Here is a 20704-nt window from a genome sequence, read left to right as displayed (position 1 = left end):
CTCCCTGGGTCTCCTTACCCGCTTTCCTTCCTTCAGCAGATGCCCGTGGAGCACCTGCCCTGTGCCAGGTGCAGCTGTGTTCCAGGGTGCAATGGTGAATGAGACTCACAGACCCTGTGCTCACATGACCAGCATTGTTAGGTAGCCTCTCCTCCAGGAAGCCCTCCCTGACTCCCGGGCCAGGTTAGGTGCTCTTCTGGGCTCTCCTACCCTAGCCCTGCCCCCTTGGGGTCATCACTGTCTGGGAATGGGTCTGTCTCCCCCACTGCACTGGGAGCCCCGTGTAGACAGGGATCAGAGCTGCTTTGGATACCGTTTTCACAGTATCACCGCCTGGGGTGGGGCGCAGAGCAGCTGTGAAGGATCTGTTTAGTTACTGCTGAGACACTGACCCTTGAGGCAGGTGGGATTAAGAGAGAGAAATGGAGTCCAGTATCCAGTACTCGCTGGAGTTAGACTCGGGCCCCAGGCCCATCTGGTCCAAAGTCCAGCACCTCCGCAGATGGCTGAGCACACAAGATGCCTGGACCTGTGCTTGGCCCCGTGGCAGAAGGAGGGACCGTGGCCTCTGCCCTCGGGAGCTGAGAGACAAGCCACTGCCCCAGCTGCTCCCTCCTCGGACAGTGGGGAGGGCTGGGCAGCAGTGCCTCGCTGAGGAGCGGGAGGCCTGCCCAACCCTCTGGGACTTAGAGCTGGTGTGGGTGTTCTTTTTTTTTTTTTTTTTTTTTTTTGTGGTACGCGGGCCTCTCACTGCTGTGGCCTCTCCCGTTGCGGAGCGCAGGCTCAGCGGCCATGGCTCACGGGCCCAGCCGCTCCACGGCACGTGGGGTCTTCCCGGATCGGGGCACGAACCCATGTCCCCCGCATCGGCAGGCGGACTCTCAACCACTGCGCCACCAGGGAAGCCCGTGGGTGTTCTTTTGAAGAGGGCAGGACTGGGAGATGTGCGAAGCCTTACAAAAGGTGGACGAGGCAGGAGCCGAGGAGTCCCGGAGGAGCAGTCGGGGCTGCGAGGGGCCGTCTCGGGCTTGTAGGTCTGTACCAGCTGGGATGGTGGTGGCTGCTGTTCTCAGAGCGCCCGCTGTGTACCGGGCGCAGCGCTGCGTGCTCTCCGTGCGCCAGCTGGTCCTGTGCGCACCCTGTCCCACGGGATAGGTGGAATTGTCGCCCCACTTCACAGATGAGGGGGGACCGTGAGTCGCAGAGGGTGGAGTCCAGCTCTCGCGGCTCGTTCCCCAGGAGTCTGCCGCCTTCAACCCTGTGCGATGCAGTGGCAGCAAGCAGGTGCCTGGAGCGCTGGGCAGAGCTTTCCCTCCCACGCGCCTGATTCTTCTCGGCCCCCTGCAGGGTAGGGAGCCGCAGGCGGGATGACTAAGGAACAGCGCTGCGTGGCCCGGCGCCACACCTGAGAGGCCTGCTCCCTGGAGGCCGTTTCTCCTGCTGCTCTTGTTGGTCCTCATTTGTCCCCAAGGCTTCACTTCTGCGCCCTTGGGTGCCCAGCCCTGGGTAAATATTTGTCTTCGGGCAAGCAAGAGTGGTGCGACCAGGAGGCAGGGGACAGGTGGAGGCAGCTGGTTTATAGCCAGATGCTTGGGGAAGCTCCGGGTGGAGCTGAGCACTTTGTTTGCCCTGTTCTCATCCTGCGTCCGCTCTCGGCGGTGCTGCCGAGGCATCCGGCTGTGCGCCGCTGCTGATGGCGACTGCAGGTTAACTACGCACCAGCCTTATGCCAGACGCTTCACACGAGTGATCTCAGTGACTGCTTCTAGAAGCCTGTGTGTGTGTGTGTGTGTGTGTGTGTGTCTGTCTGTCTGTCTGTTTCATTGGCTCCAGTTTCCAGAAGAGGAGACTCGACCGTAAAGAGATTAGGGCCTTCTCCTGTAGCGGTTAGGATCTGTTTAAGTTGTCAAGGCCAGAATCATCCACTTGGGGCCATGTGAGGTAAATGAGAGTGTTCATTGGAAGGGCACAGGGGCCTCTGCCAGTTCCCGGGCCCGGGGGGAGGGGGTGGGTGCCTGAAAGCCGATGGGAACCAGAACTGCTTCCAGCTCTTTGGGCCACAGGCACTGCTGATGTGTTCCTCTTTCTATCTGCTCACGAGCCAAACTAGCCTGGCCGTCCTGGTGGTCAGGACAGGACTGCTCAGTCCAAGTCCCTGGCCCAGGAAGTACATGCAGGCTTAGCAAAGATCCCATATCCTTCCTGTCAAATGGGGCCTGAGAGGGCCAGGCTCACCCTCATGGGGGCTTGGGGACAGCTCTCAGAGAAGGGGGCCTGGGCTCCGCAGACGCCCCAGCAGGCACCGCCGAACGCACAGTCTGCCTCCAGAGGCCACGCCCTCCAGCATCGGCCACACTGTTCTGTGTTGAGAAGGCAGGTTCGTGCCACGAGGCAGAAAGTCACCAGTGTCCTCAGATGTACACGTCTCTTTGGGAAGCTCCTTCCAGCTGGAGGCTCATGGAGGCCTCAGCGGACCTCCCGACACACACACACACACACACACACACACACACACACACACACACACACCCAGAAGAAAGCCCTCAGTCAGAGGCACAGTCTTGGACACTTGTGTTGGGTGGGTGTTGTTAGGCTCCACCCACCCAGGGTTGGACGTGTTTCCTTGGTGGTTCAGGTGTCAGCCAGTATTGAGCTCTGTGCCTGGACCTGTGCCGGGGATGCAGCAGGGCCAAGGGAAACGTGGCCCCTCCTCATGGGCTCGTGGTCCAGAAGGGGAGTCGAGAGAGACAAATCAGCCAGGCTGCCAGCACAACCCACACAAGGGCGTGGGAGGATACGAGCCCAGGGCCGGGACAGAGAAGAACGTGGTGGGGCCGGTGGGCCAGTACGTGGCTTAGGTAAGAACATCAAACACCTTGGATTGTCCCACCCCCTCCCCGAATCTGATGAGTTGGACTCCAAACCCAGGCCTGTCTTTGCTCTCGTCTCTGTCCGGGCTGTTTGTCCTTGGCAAGTCCTCCACCTCCCTGGGCCTTGGTTGGTTTCCTCTTCTGGAAAGGGTGGGGGAGGGATATCGTACCCCAAACAGTGGCTGTGGACAGAAAGGTGGTCAGGTTTGGTTAAGAGCAGACTGTGGAGCCAGACTGCTTAGACCTGAACCCCAGCTCCTCCCTCACTGGCTCTGTGACCTTGGGCAGGCTCCTTAACTTCTCCTGCTTCAGGTGTTATTTTTCACATGGGGAGTAAATCCTACCTCATTGGGTTGTTAAAAGCAGTAAGTGGGGACTTCCTGGTGGCTCAGTGGTTATGAATCTGCCTGCCAATGCAAGGAACACGGGTTCGAGCCCTGCTCCGGGAAGATCCCACATGCCGCGGAGCAACTAAGCCTGTGCGCCACAACTACTGAGCCTGCGCTCTAGAGCCCGCGAGCCACAACTATTGAGCCCGCGTGCCACAACTACTGAAGCCCACGTGCCTAGAGCCCGTGGTGCTCCGCGGCGAGAGAAACCACCGCAGTGAGACGCCGTGCACCACAACAAAGAGTAGCCCCCACTTGCCGCAGCTAGAGAAAGCCCGCGCAGAGCGAGAAAGACCCAACGCAGCCAAAAAAAAGTAAATTAAATTAAAATAAAATAAATTTAAAAAAAAAAGCAGTAAGTGAAGTAATACACTAGCAAAGTGCTATGTGTTTGCAGTTGTTAGTAGTAACACTTTAGAACTAAAAGTTACCTGTCACACGGCTGGCTCTTGGGTCCTCAGTGCGCCCTGTGCAACTGGGGACCCAGGGATTGAGGCCTTGACTCCCCCCCTCACCCTCGAGCACCGTTGGCTTTATCAGACTCCTACTGAGTGTGAGGCTCCCTGGTGGGCCCAGGTAAGTCATATGTGACTTGGAAAGCTGCAGGCACCTTCTGACTGCACGTGTTTCTGTAACAGGATCTTCAGCTGGGCCAGGCAGCTTGGAGGGTCCAGATGGAGGTGTGAGGGTGCAGGCCGGTGGAGTAGGCAGGTCCTCCCTCTTCCTGGCTGGGGGCCCGGCTCCTGGCTGGTGGTGTAAGACCAGCCCGACCCCTGCCGCTGGCCATCCTGCAGCACAGGGCGGCGGCACCGGCTCCCCGAGTCGTGATGCCTCCCTCCCGGGAGGGGGCAGGGAAGACCACTCTCGTCACCCCGGAAGCTGCGGGCATCATGGCCCCTTAGCAGGCCCGGGGAGGGACATGGGGCCTGAGAGGACAGGACTGGCCATCCCGGCCTCTCCGGAGGGGCCTCCTGTCCAGGGTACAGTGTGGTTTCCTGCCTCTGTCACGTGGTTCTCCGGGGAGAAGGGAAGGGAGGCTTTGTTCGGTTCACAGAGCAAGTCGTTTCATTCATTCACTGCAGGGATGTCCCTAGACTCAGGGAGCCCTTGGTCTAGGACGGAGAGAGAGCAAGCAGACGGGTACAGAGCGGGTGTGTCCCGTGAGGACTCAGGGGGAGGCAGCGAAGCATAACGGGTGTGGGGGAATGCTGCTTTAGAAAGGGGCCGGAGATCCTAAGCTAGTAAACTCACTCTTTGCCTGTTAAAAAAAAAAAGAAAGGGGCCAGAGAAGCCTTCTCAGAGGAGGTGGCCTCTGAGCTGAGACCCGAATAACAGGTTAGGGAGAGCTGGGGGAGGGGGAGCTCTCTGAGCCGCGGACCTAGAGGCAGGAGCAAACAAGGTTAGGGCTTGGTGGGGAACGGTGACGGGGAGGATGGGGTGAGCCCGTTGCAGGGCTGAGTCAGGGGGCCTCATCCTGGGGCAGGTATTGGCCGTTTCAGTCCCAGTGCAGGGACAGACAATGGAGACAAAAAGGACCAGAGCCCAGCCTGTTCCTTGCCACGGTCACCATGAGCTCCTTACGTGCCCGCCTGTCTGAAGGGCAGCGACTGCGAGGTGGTGGGTTTCCCTTCCCTGGGGGATCTGCCTGGAGTGTCCCTGCGCCTCCTCACTGGGTTCTGTGCGCAGCCCGCCCTGGCGTGTGCTTCTGAAGGTGCAAACCCAAACACACCACCTGGGGATCACCTCAGCCCCCCTCAGCTCTGGCAGGGACAGGCAGAGGGGCCGCCCAGGCAAAGGCCCAGCCTCGTAGACCAGGCTGGTTGGAGTGAGGCGGGTGGCAGCCCCCTTCCCTTCCAGAGGAGCTAGTCCTAGAGTGGCCCCTGGCATTGGTGTGGCTCCGGGACAGATCGAGCTTGACATCACCATTGGCAACGTTGTCTCTGCTGGGTGGGCATGCGCTGCTGGGAAAGTTACTGCTTGCACCCTCGACGTGATCTGCGCTCCCTCGGACCCTCTGAGTTGCTGTAAGGCTGGTGGGGGTGGGGGAAGCCTCAGTGATTCGTCATTCGGAAGAATAACTCATGACCGGTGTCCCTTCACTTTTCCTGAGGAGTCACAGGCAGAAGTTTTTCCGAACAGGCCGAGCTGCTAGAAATCCCCACTGGCTGTTCTCCTCCCCTCCGTCTGGGCCCATCGCTGCCCTCATTCTGTGTCCAGCCCTCCTGGCACCCAGCCGCTGTCCCCCAGAGCACCCTAAGGGAACAGGTGGTGTACTGATCTCGGCCGGGTCCTAGGGGAGCCCCCAGCCTGGCAGGGGACAGGTCCTGTAGGGGCAGTGGGCTCGGAAGCCAAGCCTGAGGGGTTGTAACTGCTGTGGACGGGGGCATCCAAGGACGCTTCTTCGTGGCGGGTGGGTAGCCGTGGAGCTGACTTTGGCCAACTCTGAAGGCCGTAGTGGCCCAGCAGTGAAAGAGGAGGGCCCGTGGAATGCGGGGCCTGCGTGGTCACTCACGTGTCGCCACCTCTCTGAACCTCCTTTTCTTTGTCTTAGGTTGGAGGACTGTGAGGCTTCAGCTAGGGCACATGAAGGGGCTGCCCGAGGTGACAGCATAGTAAATGTCACTGTCGGTGGGCTCCCTGCAGAGCTCAGGGATGCCACCATCACCAGGCTTGCGCTGGAGCCCTTGGTCCCCCTCCCTCCCCCTCATTGTGTGCCTCAAATTCCCCATGACACCCCTCCATCTAGCTGTCCTGTCCCTGGCCCGGGTTTGCGTTCCTTCCTTCCTCCAGGCCATATTCCCTGACTACCTGCTGGGCCAGGCCCTTGGGAGCCACCCGGGGTGACCGCCACCACTGGACGCCAGGCCCGGCTTTGTAATTAAGGTTGTCGTGAAAGGCTGGCCTTGACCTAACGCAAGCTTCCAGCCCCAGGCGTGAACCAGACTTTCCTCCCATCCCAAATGCTGCCTCTGGGCCCCGTGTGGACCACCAGCTCTGAGCGGCTGCTTCCCGCGCCGCTCTTTAACTTTATTACGGAGATTTCCAGACACATGCAACAGTAGGAGTATAATGACCCAGGTGAACCCACTTCCCAGCTTCAGTAACGACCAGTATGTGACCGATCATTATCCTCCGTGCTGCCCCACCCCCATTATTTTGCAGCAAATATCCTAGATATTGATCATCTCACCTGTACATTTTTCTGAGTTGCTTCTGAAGCTGTGGGGACACTCCGCCCCAAGCCAGCTACCTCTGTTCCTCTGCTGTCATCTCCCCCCGGGCCAGGATGAGACCGTGCTCTCTTGTGGCCCTGCCCACGGTGGGTGGCTGTATGTGGTGCTCGGGGACAAGCACAGCCTCCCCCCCGCCGAAGGAGGCTCCCACCCCAGGACGTGGCTTTGGGGGCTGCCAGGAAGCCCAGTGGAGCGACTGGGAGCCTTCCTGCTCTGATTCCTGAGTGGCTTCGCTTGCTGCTCCATCTCTGTGTTAGTCTGCGCGCTGACAGCGAGCGCGGGTTTTTGTTTTCTTCCTTTATTTCCTGAAAGGTGGCGTTCACCAGCACAGTGTTCTGCACTGTGCTTTTTATTTTTGTCTGAGTCGGGTCTTAGTTGCGGCGCGTGGGCTCCTTGTTGTGGTGCGTGGGCTTCTCTAGTTGTGGCGTGTGGGCTCAGTAGTTGTGGCGCGCGGGCTTAGTTGCCCCGTGGCACGTGGGAATCTCAGTTCCCCGGCCAGGGATTGAACCGGCGTCCCCTGCATTGCAAGACAGGTTCTTAACCACTGGACCACCAGCGAAGTCCCTGCTCTGTGCTCTTTCACTTGATGTGTCTTAGATGTTGTTCCCTGTTGGCTCAGAGAGAGCTGCCTCATTCTTTGTGGCCTCAGAGAGTTCCTGTGCACGGGTGGGCCAGGGTGTATTGACTGCCCCCCTGCTGATAGGTACTGGTGTCAGTTCAGGTCTCTGTTTGCAAACAGTGCTGCCATGAGTAACCTTATAGGTATATAAGTTTGCAGCTTTGCAAGGGTATCTGTAGGATGAATCTCCAGGAGTGGCGTGGCTGGAGCAAAGGGTACATGCATTTGTATTTTGGAGTTTTGATTGGTGTCGCCAAATTGCTTTCAAAAGGGGTTGTACCGGTTGCTGGGGACAGCGCTGCTCGAGGGCGCGCCTGCTTCCCATGGTCCCCAGCGTGTGCTGTCCAGCTCGTGGGTGTTGGCCTCTCTGGTAGGTGAAAAATCTGTCAGCATACTTCTGTTTAATTTGAATTTCTCTTTATTCTGAGAATCACTGAGTGTGTAAGAATTCTGCACCTCAGTTTCCATCTTTGTGGAATGGACTGGAAGAGGCCTTCTTGGAGGGGCAGAATGGGGAATTCAGTGAGCTCCCACAGTGAAAGGCCCCTCCCCAGTCAAGGAGCCAGCCCAGCGGGTAGGGAATGCAGGAGGACGGCATACGGGACCAGCTCCTGCCTCCGCTTCCAGCTGGAAAAGTGTCCTTGGGCAGGTGACTCGCCATTTGCAGGCCTCATCTGGAAGGCAGTGGGCTATAAGCCCTACTTCTCAGGGCTGTTAGGAGGCGTAAATGAGATCAGGTTCGTAAATCCCTTAGTCTGTCTGGGGGTAGGTGCAAAACGATGGCTTTATCAAGCACCAGAGAGGCCCCTGCACACGGTGTGTTCCCTCCCCTCCTTCTCTGCTGTGCGCTGGAGAGGATTCTGGGCGTGGAGCGGGGTGGGGAGGCCGCGTCTGGAAATGCAGGGCATTGGCTGGAGGGATGGGGTCAGAAGCACGGACCTGGATTTAAATGCCCCCCACCCCCCGGGCTGAGGAACTTTCCTCCTCGGCGCCTCTGTCTCCCCGTGTGTCAGGCCTGTGTTCTCGGTTGCAGGCCCAGAAACGGATCCCTGAAGGACTCATAGCAGAGGAGTATATGGCGGGAGGATGTCACCAGGCAGGTAGAGAACCAGGCCTAGGAGGGTGGGAGTGGGCAGCTGCACACCTAAGGTAGGCACTTCCTCAAATACAGGGAAGGGGCTGAGAGTGCCTCCCCCACCCTGGAAAAATGACCAGTGCCACAGTGAAGAATGACAGCCTCATCCCAGGGTTCTCATGGCAATGACCTTGGAGGCGGCCATGGACGGAGGTGAACAGTGGTGTGATGCCTGGTCCCCTGGGGTCTCTGGATGTTCACAGTTGGATGCTGGGTGCTCCATGGCATCCTTCTGTGGCTGCCCACCAGTCCTTGAGTACCCGTGGCCTGGCCGGGTGAAGTACTCCCGTGAGAAATGCCTGGTCTTGAGAAGCCTCTGAGGGCCCCGCACACTCTGATTCTGTGCCCAGGGCAACACGGGTCAGGGAATGAGGAAGAGCCGCACGTGGGCAGCATAAGACACGTGGCTCTGCAGAGACAGGGGCCGCAGAGCCTCATGTCTGCAGCGGCGGTGGGACCCCCGCCCACAGCTTTGTGGGTGCTCCCTTGCCTCCTCCCTACTTGGGGCCCCAGGAGCCCTTGCGTTGCTCTGCCTCTGTCCTGCCCCCGCCCCACCTTTGGGGCGGCCCAGGCCGTGGGAGGGATGTGTGTGGCGTCGCGGGAGTGCAGGAAGCATCCGGGCCCCTGAAGGGGATGTCTGGAAGTGGCTACTCTGGGCTAAGCAGGCCCATCTGTGACCTCATCATACGCGCACCCTCACTGCCTGAGTAGGGGGCGCCGAGAGAGAAGGAATCTTCCCTGGGTTCACCCGGCTGGCCTGGGCAGAGCTGGGGACTCAGCTGCCTGTCCTTCTGACTTCAAGGACCCACCGCCTGCCCCAGCCTCTGCATTCATTTGCTCTGTCAACACATGTTCAGCACCTGCTGTGCACCCAGTATGTACCCTTCTGGGGATGTTTCAGTGAACGAAAGCAGTAACATCCTTGCCCTCCTTGCAGCATAAGCACACACACAGATCCTAAAGCTTTATGTTGGGTCGTGAGAAGTGCCACACAGAATGAAGCCGGGTACAGGGATGGGCGAGGACAAAGGGGGCTGTTTTCTGTAGGGTGGTCGAGGAAGGCCTCCGAGGAGGCAGCGTTGGAGCAGAGACCTGCAGGCAGGGAGGGAGAGGAAACCATGAGGATATAAGGTAGAAGAGTGCTCTGAGCAGAGGCGCAGCAGGTGCAAAGGCCCTGAGGCCTTATATCCAGGTGGCTCTGTCACTGATGAAGATCGGGTGGGGACCTTGACTACTGTAGCCCCTGAGCCGGGTCTGCCCTCGCACCTCTAGGAAGACACCCCCAGTCCATGCTCAGCGGCTAAGGCCTCCATGGGTGGCCTCCCCCAGCCTCCTTGCTTACCCCGTCCTCTCACATACCCTGGACCCTCCCAGTCCTGCAGCTCACCACCCAGACACACAGTGCAGTCTCTGCTTCTGTGCTTTGTCCACAAAGCTCCCTCTGCCCAGGGTGCCTTTCCCCCTTTGCTGTCTCACTCTTCAAGACCTTCTCTGGGAGACGTTTCCAGATGCTCTCTTCCCAGCAGATCCCAGCCGGCCTGTCCTCCATGCCTCCGTGATCCCTCCTCACTCCCTCTCATGGCTGGTGATGCTGCCTTGCGAATGCTTCTGGGTTTGTCTCCTTGTCCACACGGGGGCTCTGGGATAGGGCCAGCATGTGGGGGAATTGGTGGCTGCTTACTAGGGGACTTTGGGGGAGGGGAGAAGGCTGTCCCACACCTGCACTTCTCACCTGAAGCCACCGGTACCTGTGGATGTCCTATGGAGACCCGGTCTCAGCAGGCGCTGTGGGGAAACCCCGGAGGGCGTCCCTGCTCAGGGCAGGACTGGCTCTCCAGGCCCCAGAAACCACAAAGAGAAAGACGGATCCCTCTGGCAACCTCCCTGTCCTTCTGTTAGAGAAGGCTGCGTTTCTGCCGCCCACCAGACCCCTGTGTCCAGCCTGAAGCTGAGGGGCCTGAGGACCGCAGGGCACCAGCGTCAGACAGGAACAGTCCTGGCTTTGACACCCCACCCCTTCCCAGCTGCATGACCCTAGGAGACCAGTTAGCATCCCCAGAGGTTTCCTCTGTGCATTGATAGGTAGTGCGCTCGGGGTATCACTGCTCTGCGGTGCTCTGATGAGGATTAAAGATCCAGCCACAGGGTGCCTGGCAGGATGCCTGGTAGGGAATTGGGGTGCAATAACGAGCACCTTGCACCTTTCTATACCGGGAGCGCTCTGAATTTGAGAGCCTGCCTCACAGAATGAGTAGTTTCTGGCCGGGTCTGGGCCTTGGCGTCCCTCTCGCCTTTCTCCGGGCTTCCTTGGTCTTCTGCACGTGGAGCAGGCCCCCACGCCCACCCCTTGCCCTGCAATGTCAAGAGGGCTCAGTGTACCTTTGAGGCCCGGGACACTGGCCAGATGAGAGCTCCTCCATCTGTCTGTCACTCCTTCGCCCTATCTTGGTGCCCTCTCTGTGCCTGGCCCTGTTCTGGGCAATGTTGGGGACACGCATGGACCACAACCCTGGGGCTCCCAGTCCAGTCGGGGGAGACAGACTGGTCCCTTAGACAGTGACAGTTCAGTGTGGGCAGGGCTGAGATGGGGGAGCCCAGAGGAGGGAGCCTGACCAGCTGGGGGGTCATGGAGGGCTCCCTAGAGAAGGGGACCCTTGAGCCGAGGGTTGAAATGAGAGTGTGATGCATAGGAGGAGGGAGAGAATGAGGTGTGATGAAGCACTGGGCCTGCACTGGGAGGAAAGGGAAGAGTGGGGTGAGGCTAGAGCACAGTGCCCGGTGGTGGGGGGAGGGTCCCGTTCACGGACAAGGCTCCTAGCTCAGTCCGGAGCCCTCACAGCACCCTTCGAGGGCCTCCCTGGGTCGTCTGCATACCCCCCTCCGCAGATGAGAAGCCCTGAAGGGCAGGGCACCCGGTCAGAGCCTCCCTGTCCTCCTAGTGCCAGCGCAGAGCTTGGCATGCAGTCGGCCTCGGGCAATATTTACCAATGAATAGCAAGATGGTATCTAAGTTGGCATCCTGGATTAGAAGCCTAACTCCAAGGGGCTGAAGCCGAAAGGGGGTATTTATTGGCTTACGGACCTGAGGAGCCTTGAATAGTTTCACTTCAGGCCTTGCTGGATCCAGGGTCTCAGACGTCGTCGTCCGTCGGGACTCTGTCTCTCTTCACCTCTGAGGTCACCTTTCCTGTGAGTCGGCTTTGTTCTCGGGAGGTTCTCTCCTCTTGGTGGATGCCAGGGTGGCTGCCAGCAGCTCCAGAAGTGGGAGGCGACCTCAGCGACCCCTGCGGGCAGAGAGCTCTTATTTCCCGATAGTTCCAGCACAGGCCCTGGGAGGGGCTGTGGCTGGCCCTACACGGGTCAGTCACTGTGACAGGGGCTTTGGGAGGACAGTGGGGAGTGGAGGTAACATGGACGTGCCCCCCTGGGGTCCTGGGATGGCGTCATGAGGGAGGTGGTGGGACCAGTGCCCGTCTACCCAGGGAAGCAGGAGGCGAAGCGGGCCGGTTGGTGCTTTCACAGGCCAGGGCAGCCTCACCACAGGGGCGGGTTGTACGCCTGACGCGCCGTCTGCCTGGGGGACTGCTGGGGGTGTAGGCTTTAGCTCCCAGCTCCCATGTGCCTTTTCAGCACTGGCCTGGTCCCCCCTGAAGGTGTGAACCCAAGCGGCCTGGGTAGGGCAGGACTGTGTTCCACACACGTCGAGTCGTGGGAGCACAAGAGCCTGGGGAGTCCTGCAGGAAAGAGCCTCGAGAGCCGGGGTCCTGGGGTCCACGTGGGCCTGGTCGCCCACTTGCCACGAGACTCTCAGTTTCCACTGTCAGGTGGGGTGACGGCGATGGTGCCCTTCCCTCTTGGGGTAGGAAGGGCGTGACAGGTAGCCTCCCAGGGTGGGCTCTGCTGATGCAGTGGCCAGGCCCTGGGGAGTGAAGGCCACCTGCGGTTAGCTAATGGAGGGGGTTAGAACCCAGGCCTGGCTCTGGGCCGCCCAGTAGCTTCAGCCTCGCTCGTCACCTCTGGTGTGCCCAGTCCTGGCGGCCTCCCTGCTAGGGGATCCAGTGGGCTCCCCCTCCCCAACCCTGGTCTCCTACAGATTCAATCCTCCCTAGACCTCACGTAGTTCCTTGGCGCTGCTCTGCACCAGCCCCGGTGGCCCCTGTCTCACGCTGAGAGCAAAGTCCTTCCTGAGGCCGTGTCCCCGTCGCCTCCCGCCTCCGCCTCCTGCCATGCTGGCCTCCTGGTGCCCCGGATCCTGCCAAGCCTGTTCCCACCCTGTCACACTTCCCCTCCCAGGGGCCACTGCCCACCGCTGTATTTGTATCTGTCTCATGCGTGTCTCCAACTAGCTGTTGAAGCCCCAGCAGTGAGAGTTGGCCCCCTACCCCCTTGTCCCCACTCCGTCCCCACCCCCCACTGTTGCTTCCTGGTTTTTGACTCCCACTTGAATGAGTACCAGCTCCAGGCTGGCAGGGGTGGCCTGAGTCATCGCCCCCTGGTGCCCAACCTGTCCTTGCATCTTGTGGGTGCCTTTGCACCTGTGTGCAAAGGAGAGACAGACTTTTCTGCCTGTCACCTGATGCCTGGCCTCGGGTTTCTGTCTGTCCCTTTGTGAGGGCAGGTGGGAGGGGGAGCAGTCTCCGCTTGCCCCACAGCCTCTTCCTGGGAGACTGGTGCCCGCTGTACACAGCAGCGTCCCTCCCCAGGGCTCAAACCTTCGTCTTGGCCCCGGCCCCTGCCTCCCGCTCAGGCCTGTCAAGGTAATGTGAGAATGAAGCCGTGTTCCAGTTACAGAGCAAGACAGGTCTGGGTGTGCGTTCCAGTACTGCCGCTCCTGGCTCCGTGACCTTGGACAGACGGCTTGCCCTCTCTGCACTTGATTCCCTTTATTACGAAATGGAGATATAGCTGCCAGTTTCGTAGCATCGCGCAGCTGGCTGAATGAAACTGTGCGTAGAAAGTGCTCGGAGTGGTGTCTTTACACGGAGTAAGTGCCCGATACCTGGAAGTGGTGACCACGGCCACCACCATCGTCGTCTTTTTCTCTAGCTCTGTCTCCTGCTGAGTCAGGCCCCGCACTGGGCAGCTACTTGGCGGGTGCCCTCACGTCCCTTATCTCCTGAGACCCTACAGATGTCCCTTTCAGAGAGGGAAAGAGGTTGTTGAGAATGTTTATCACGGTCTCACCAGGACAAGGATTGGAATGCAGGTCCTCTTATTCAAAGCCGGGACCTCGGCACATCTCATCCCCGGCACACGGGGCTGGGTGCCCCTCACGTCACCGCCCCTCTCTCTGACAGCCGCTTAAGCCAGTCCCTGCATGAGTCGGACCTTCGGAGCCGTGGCCTTGGGAGCTGAGGGAACACACACTCACGTACGTGTCACCCTCGCACGCCCACGTGTCCTCCTGGTCTCGCCAACCATTCCGTCGCTGGACAGGTGCTTTAGCAAGTCTGTTCTGGGTCCCTGCCTTCCAGTGGGGGACACAGCACGACAGTGAGGGCCAGCCTTTGGTGAGCACTCACGGGCGTGTGCTAAGCCCTGGTCTGCGGGATGGACTTGTGCTAAAATAACTCAGTCACCACACTTACCCTGGGAGGACTCACACTCAGCCCCGTTTTCAGGGTAAGGTGATTGAGGCACCAGGTCAAATCGCTTTGCTCAGAGTCACGGAGTTTAAGTTGGGAGCCAGGATTCGGCCCCAGGCGCTCTGGCTCCGGAGCCCGTGCTCTCAACTGTGCTACGAGATGCCCCGTCTCCGGTGGGCAGCGTGAGATGCTGCCCGGGGAGGGCCTTCCCGAGGTTGAGCTCGCAGAGCACTGGAGGGAGGAGCCAGGATCCAAGCCCCCTGACTTCGGGCTGGAGCGGGGCCCTCACCACTTTGCAGCCCCGCCCTCCGGAACCTGGCCCCAGAGCTCCGACTCGGGCCTCCCAGCCCGGCCCACCCCTAGTGTCCAGCCAGCACACCGCATGGGCGGCCCTCCTCCTCCCCAGCTCACCGCCCGCACGCTGAATCCTCGGGGTAGACCGGGCACACGTGCATGTCTGTGGGTGCCGAGCTGCAGCCTGGAGGCCCGGGCCCCATGCTTCGGAGCCACCGCGGCCTGGGAAAGCGGCCCATTGACTCGCCGCAGCCTGTGCGGTTCGCTTAAGGCTGGACAAGTCGAGGGCGGATGACCTGAGGTAGAGGTCTTGATGATTTCGTCACAGCATCACAAATGAACAAGTGTGTGGCGGCCGGGGCTGAGCCAGCCGGCCTGGGCCAGCCCTGCCAGCTTATAAAGTGCTTGGGTGGCACCTGGCACAGTGGAAGTGCTGTCTCGATGCTCCACGTTATTTCTCCGAACCACCTGTACTGCCGTTTCCTTACCATTTTTTTTTAATTGGTTCATTTAAAAAATCTGAATATGTTTCATCTCATTCATTTCCAAATGATGATTTTGATGTGATAGTTCTTTTTTCTTAGTATATGAATGAAACACACACATACGTAATGATTACTGCGAGGTTCTTCCTGACCCACCTGACACCCGCGTGTGCCCACTGGTGACGGGCCAGGCCTGGGGACGTGCTCGTCATGCTGTTGGGGAAATCGAGGCAGGGTTGGGGTGCCTGCAGGCTGCCAAGCCCACGCCACAGTGCACCGACTGAACCCCCGCTTCTGTTCCTTTAGTGTCTTTCCCCAGTGCTGTCCCCACCTTGAACACGTGTCTCAGCATCAGAGGAAGGTGACAAGATGCACTTGTCATGCTTGTCTCCAGTTGCTCTGGGCCTCGGACCCCCATGTCTCTTGAGTATGTCCATCTTTCCTACCCCCTGCTCTCAGCTTCCCCTGCTGTACAGGAGTGGGCAGATGCAGCCGCCCCGAACCCTGGCTGTGACCTTGTGTGAGGCTGTGCCTGCATCCAAACCCCATGGGCACCTGGCTGAAGGGGTGGCTGGATGGTACCTGTGGCTGGTATGGAGGTGGCAAGGCCAGAGACCCTGGGCCTTGAACTCACCAGGAGGCTCGTCAGAACAAAGACCGACCCACTGGGCAGGATCCCAGGGGACTTCAGGAGCTGAAAGTCCTAGGCGGTCAGGGAGGGCTTCCTGGAGGAAGGGATGTCAGAGCTGAACACCTAAAGGACCAACTGCAGTTTGAGAGATTGCTTAGGGCTCTTATTCCCTGTAGACTGTCTAGGACAGCGGTCCCCAACCTTTTTGGCACCAGGGACTGGTTTCGTGGAAGACACTTTTTCCACGGACCGGAGGTGGAGCGGGTGGGGGTTATGGTGCAGGCGGTGATGCGGGTGACGGGGAACAGCACATGAAGCTTCACTCGCTGGCCCGGTTCCTAAACAGGCCGTGGAACGGTAGCGTTCCGTGGCCCGGGAGTTGGGGACCCCTGGTCTAGGACACCGAGGACTGCTAGTGACAACCCCACGTGTACCCAGTACCCTACTTCATCCCCATCTGACATGAGCAGGAAACCCCACCTTGGCCTGGGGGCCTTTACTGAAGGGAGTGTGTCTCTTGGGCCATCTGATAAAACCTGTGTACCCTTTCTTGGAGTGATGATTTTTAAAGGCAAAAAGTAGGATTACAAAGGATATCAGTTAAAATACAGTTTATTAAATATTTAAAAGATCGTGATCTAGTAATTATGCTGTTCCCTGTTGACACCTGAAATAACAGGATGTAGCAGCAACTCGAATGACTTCCGAAGCAGTGATGAGCATTCAGTCTACAGAAACTGTTATGTGATGTGAAAACACCTGCCATTTCTATTGAGGACAGAGTCCCAGGGTCTGCTAAACAATATTTCTTTTTTGTGCTGTGTTAGTAAGAAGGAAATGCTGAATTTCGTTTCAGTTCAGTTAGTGCAAATAAAAAGGCAGTTTTTCCCCACTCAAGTTCATGGACCCCCTGGGGGTCAGTGGCCCCTGCTTGGCTGGACTCCCTGAGGCAGCTGCAGGCCAGCTCCTGTCCCCCCGCCCGCCCCCAAGAGCTGGGAGCCACCAGGCACACGATTGCACGTCAGAGAGAGCTCCCTTGCTAGGCCTGCAGGGGGGCAGCTGACACTGGGGAAGGCTGCTGATCACCTATAGCTTCACCCAGGCCGCACCCCGCCTGCTTCCACCCAAGGAGGAAGAGAGGGGCAGAGGACCGGGCCTGACCTCTGGGAAGCCTGGGGCCTCTGTCGGCTTCTTTCTTCCAGCAGCCCCACCCAACACAGTGGAGAGAGTTCTAGAGCAAATATTTGACTCTGCCTTTTACCAGCTGCCTGACCCCAGGGAGGCAGCTTTCCTTCCCTGGAAGACAGGGTGCTACTCGATGAGGTCGGGGCATACGGCCCCCGGCCAGAGCAGTGGCCGGAGGGAGCATCCTCTCAGAGATGCTTGCCCAGAAGCTCAGCAGGGGCTCCCACTGGCCCATCTGCTGCTCGGCTGGCCCTGAGAGCTTTCTGCTCCCAGGCCTGACCCTGTCCCTCCCCTGCTCAGAGCCTTTTCTTCCTGCCCTCCTGGTTGCCCCAGCACAAAATCCAAGCTCTTATAGCCAAAAACTGAAAAGAATTCAGATATCTTTTCACCTGGCGAATGGATAAACAAAATGCATACATCTGACAGTTACTACGTAGCACTACAAAGGGACCGAAACTCAAAATTGTTATGTTCCAGAAAGAAGCTGGCCACCAGAGGTCACATACTGTTTACCACCATTTTTGTGAAATGTCCAAAAAAGGCAAATCTGTGCAGACAAAGGCCAGCCTTACCTTCCACGTGGTGACAGGCCCTGAGCTTCCCGAGGACAGGGCTGTGCATTTGTTGGGTTTGGGCTGCATCCTCTTGTTCATTTTGGGAGCCACTGCCTGTAACCATGGGGCACCAGGGCCGTGTCAGGGACTCTGACGGCTGCCATATCCCTGGGCCAGGAAGCCCCGTCCTGAGTACCGTCCAGGAATATTTCGCTGTTGAGGGAGCGGGGAGTCTGAGAAGCCACGTGGCATCTCAGTTAAGAGCTGAGTTCTGGCTCCACCGCTTAGCAGCTGTGTGGCCTTGGGCAAGGTGCGTCACGTTTCTGAGCTCCACTTCCTTATAAGGTCGAAGTTTCATTCTCTCATTCAAAAAAACCCCCGCACAGATCAAAACACCTGCTCTGGGCCTGGCCCTGTGCTGGATGGTGTTGGGGACACAGTGGTGACCAAGACAGCCCCAGCCCTGCCCTTCGGGGACTCGCAGTCTAGAGGGGCAGACAGCTCACGCATAGAAAAATGGCATGATAGTAGTTGTGTGATGTTCACGTGAAGGTGTTTGGGGAGCCTTGGGGAGTTGGGGAGGGTGGCGCTGGCTTGGTTTGGGGCCATCCGGGGACACCTCCCCAGAGCAGCAGTCACAGCGAGGCACCTCAAGGCAGGACTGAGCTCCGTGGGTTCCTGGAAGGAAGGTTTATCATGGAGGTTGAGGGGGAGCGGGGATAGCACAGGCCAGTGGGCGGGAGTGGGGGAAAGAGGCCCAGGGTGTGGAAAGTCACAGGCCTGGGTCCTCTCTGCCTGCAGCCCAGAACGTGACCGTGGATGAGGTCCTTGGTGCCTACAAGCAGGCCTGCCAGAAGCTAAGCTGCAGGCAGATTCCCAAGCTCCTCAGGCAGCTCCAGGTAATGCCGCGTGCTGGGGGCGTGGCGGGTACTGGGGGGCAGTGCCTGGGGTGAAGCTGCCCTCACCCCGCCCCCCAGCGCCCTCCGGGCAAGAGAGGGTATACAGAGCACTCCCCCCACCCCGAGCCTGGTCGGCCAGCCAGGGGACTGTAAATATGTCTCTGGAAATCCTCTTTTCAACTGTGAAAGTAATCGGGCTCTTCCTGAATATTTAAGCAGTACAGAATTATGTGAAGTAGGAAATTACTTGTCAAGAATCTTCCACTCCCCAAAGCAATTCTCTTCCCCAGGGGAAAAGCCACGTATACAAAATTTAAAAGTCTGAATGACAAAAGTAATGTATATTCTCTGACTTGAAAAAAAAGTTAAAATACTACAGATATAAAAAGCAAAACCTGTTTCTCACTTCTTGCCCACGTCCCGTGCCCCAGGAGTTCCCGCTGGTGACAGCTCGGGGTTTTCGTCCCCTGGACTTTCTGTGCCTTTATAAATAGAGAACGAGTCACTATGTAGAGGTACACAGACGCGAGGGCAGGTTCCGTTTTTATATGACTAGGGTGTTGCTGTACGCCTGGCCTGCTCGCCCCCAGCCGTCTCTCACAGGTGCCTTTCCTGCCACCTGTCCAGCCTGGTCGTGCTGGTAAAGCACTGCCTCAGTGCCTTCCCTCTGGATGGCTCATTCCAGAATGTTCCAAGGTTGCTTGTTTCAGAGCCCCGGCTGCCCCACTCTCAGGGAGGTCCAGCCTGGCGCCTGCAGGTGTCCTCCTGCCTTAACCACCATCCACTCTGCTTTCCCAGGAGTTCACGGACCTCGGGCACCGTATCGACTGTCTGGACCTGAAAGGTGTGTGTCTGGACGGGGCCGGGGGGCCCTTGGGTAGCGGGCAGGGAGGTGTGGGCGCCCTTCCTGAGGTGAGGCAGGTGCTGCGAGCCGTGGGGAGGGGCAAAGGACTTTTCCTCCCCCGCCTGGCCCGGAGCCCGTGTCTCCACCCAGCCCCTCAACCCACACGCAAGTGTACACGCACAAGGGGACTCGTAGATGTGCACGCACACGGCGCTCCATATCGTCCCAGGTGAGAAGCTCGACTACAAGACCTGCGAGGCCCTGGAAGAGGTCTTCAAGAGGCTGCAGTTCAAGGTCGTGGATCTGGAGCAGACGAACCTGGACGAAGATGTGAGCAGCCTGCCACTGCCCATACCCACTCCCTGAGCTGCCTGCCTCTTAGAGGTTTGGGGGGAGGGCATGGCAGGAGGAGGGAACCCCCTTGGACCAAGGCTGGGCGGGGCCTCTTGAGGGACAAGACTGGGGAGATGTCCACTGTGGCCAGAGTGAGCGGGGGATGTTGGACTGTGTGTGAGGCCCAGAGAAGGGTCTCACAGACCCACCCCAAAGGCAGGGGCTTTGTAAGCAAGGGAGAGACCTGGGGAGCCAAGCCGGAGGGGTGTATGACCACCAGGAAGGAGCCTTTCCAGGAACGCGTGCCCCCCCCCCACCGCCCGCTGAGAATCACAGTGCCTGCAGGGGAGAGAGTTTAAGAAACATTCTGAAAGCAGCCCCCCTGTTTATGCCCAGGTGTCCTCGCCTCCCCAGGTCCGGAGGCCACCAGGAGCCCGGGGGAGGGCACCCGGAGACCTGAGGCCCAGGGGCGGCAGAGGCCTGTCCTGGTCACGTAGCACATCACTTAGACCGCTCTGGGGGGCGAGTAAGAGGAAGCAGACCGGCTGCAGCAGGACAGGGGAAGGGTTGGTTGCTGGAACCCAGAGGTGCCAGAGCAGCATCAGGGCTCTCCCGCCCCCAGTCACTCAGCCCCTACCTCCTGGCTTCCCCGGGCAGCTGCACCCTGAGGCTGAGCCCCGCTGTCTCTGCCCAGGGTGCCTCAGCCCTCTTCGACATGATCGAGTACTATGAGTCGGCCACCCACCTCAACATCTCCTTCAACAAGCACATCGGCACCCGGGGCTGGCAGGCCGCCGCCCACATGATGCGCAAGGTGGGTGCCCCCTACCCATTCCCTCTCCAGGGCCCCCAACCTGTAGGGCCTGGGCCCCAGCCTGCAGGCCAGTGAGGAAGCAGTGCCAAGAGGCACCCTGCTGCAGCCCCACCCTGGCCCCTTCTCTCCCTTCAGGCGTCTCCCCTCCTCCTCCACTTGCCTGTAACGTGTCCCTTGGAGGCGGCTGTGGTCACCATTCCCGTTTCACTCACATACGGGGCGTCTCTGCCACACGGGAGTCAGCGAGCTCAGCTGTCGCCAGCACTGCCTCGCTCACCCCCGCGGCCCCAGGCTGGCCTTCCCTCACCAGCCAGTGTCCCCAGCCATAAAACCAGGCGGCCCTGCTGCTCACGGGGATACTGGGACGTGGGGCGGGAGGTCCCCCGGAGTGGGGAGGGCCGGGGCCGGCCTGACCCAGCCCCACACCTGCCACGCAGACAAGCTGCCTGCAGTACCTGGACGCCCGCAACACGCCCCTGCTGGACCAGGCGGCGCCCTTCGTGGCGCGTGCCCTGCGTATCCGCAGCAGCCTGGCGGTGCTACACCTGGAGAATGCCAGCCTTTCAGGGCGGCCCCTCATGCTGCTCGGTGAGCCCCGGGGCGGTGTGCTGGTGGGCGGCCCCTCATGCTGCTCGGTGAGCCCCGGGGCGGTGTGCTGGTGGGCGGCCCCTCATGCTGCTCGGTGAGCCCCGGGGCGGTGTGCTGCTGGGCGGCCCCTCACGCTGCTCGGTGAGCCCCGGGGCGGTGTGCTGGTGGGCGGCCCCTCACGCTGCTCGGTGAGCCCCGGGGCGGTGTGCTGGTGGGCTCGGGCTGTTGGCCGGGTCCCCTGGGCCC

The 20704-nt window shown here is 59.6% G+C and overlaps 1 protein-coding gene across 1 annotated transcript in view; it reads left to right on the top strand.

Annotated features, from left to right (window-relative positions):
* Positions 1-20704, top strand: part of PPP1R37 (protein phosphatase 1 regulatory subunit 37) — a 41977-nt gene that overhangs the window by 16642 nt on the left and 4631 nt on the right. Inside the window, exons 2-6 of the mRNA XM_065899157.1 lie at positions 17782-17879; positions 18678-18723; positions 18953-19053; positions 19751-19870; positions 20308-20458. Coding sequence (XP_065755229.1) covers positions 17782-17879; positions 18678-18723; positions 18953-19053; positions 19751-19870; positions 20308-20458 — 516 coding nt within the window. The remainder of the gene's footprint in view (positions 1-17781; positions 17880-18677; positions 18724-18952; positions 19054-19750; positions 19871-20307; positions 20459-20704) is intronic.

The sequence above is a fragment of the Phocoena phocoena genome, chromosome 20 (assembly GCF_963924675.1).
Source record: "Phocoena phocoena chromosome 20, mPhoPho1.1, whole genome shotgun sequence".
Classification (NCBI taxonomy): Eukaryota; Metazoa; Chordata; class Mammalia; order Artiodactyla; family Phocoenidae; genus Phocoena; species Phocoena phocoena.
Note: the sequence above shows the minus strand (reverse complement) of the source record. Positions and strands in the feature narration are given on the sequence as shown.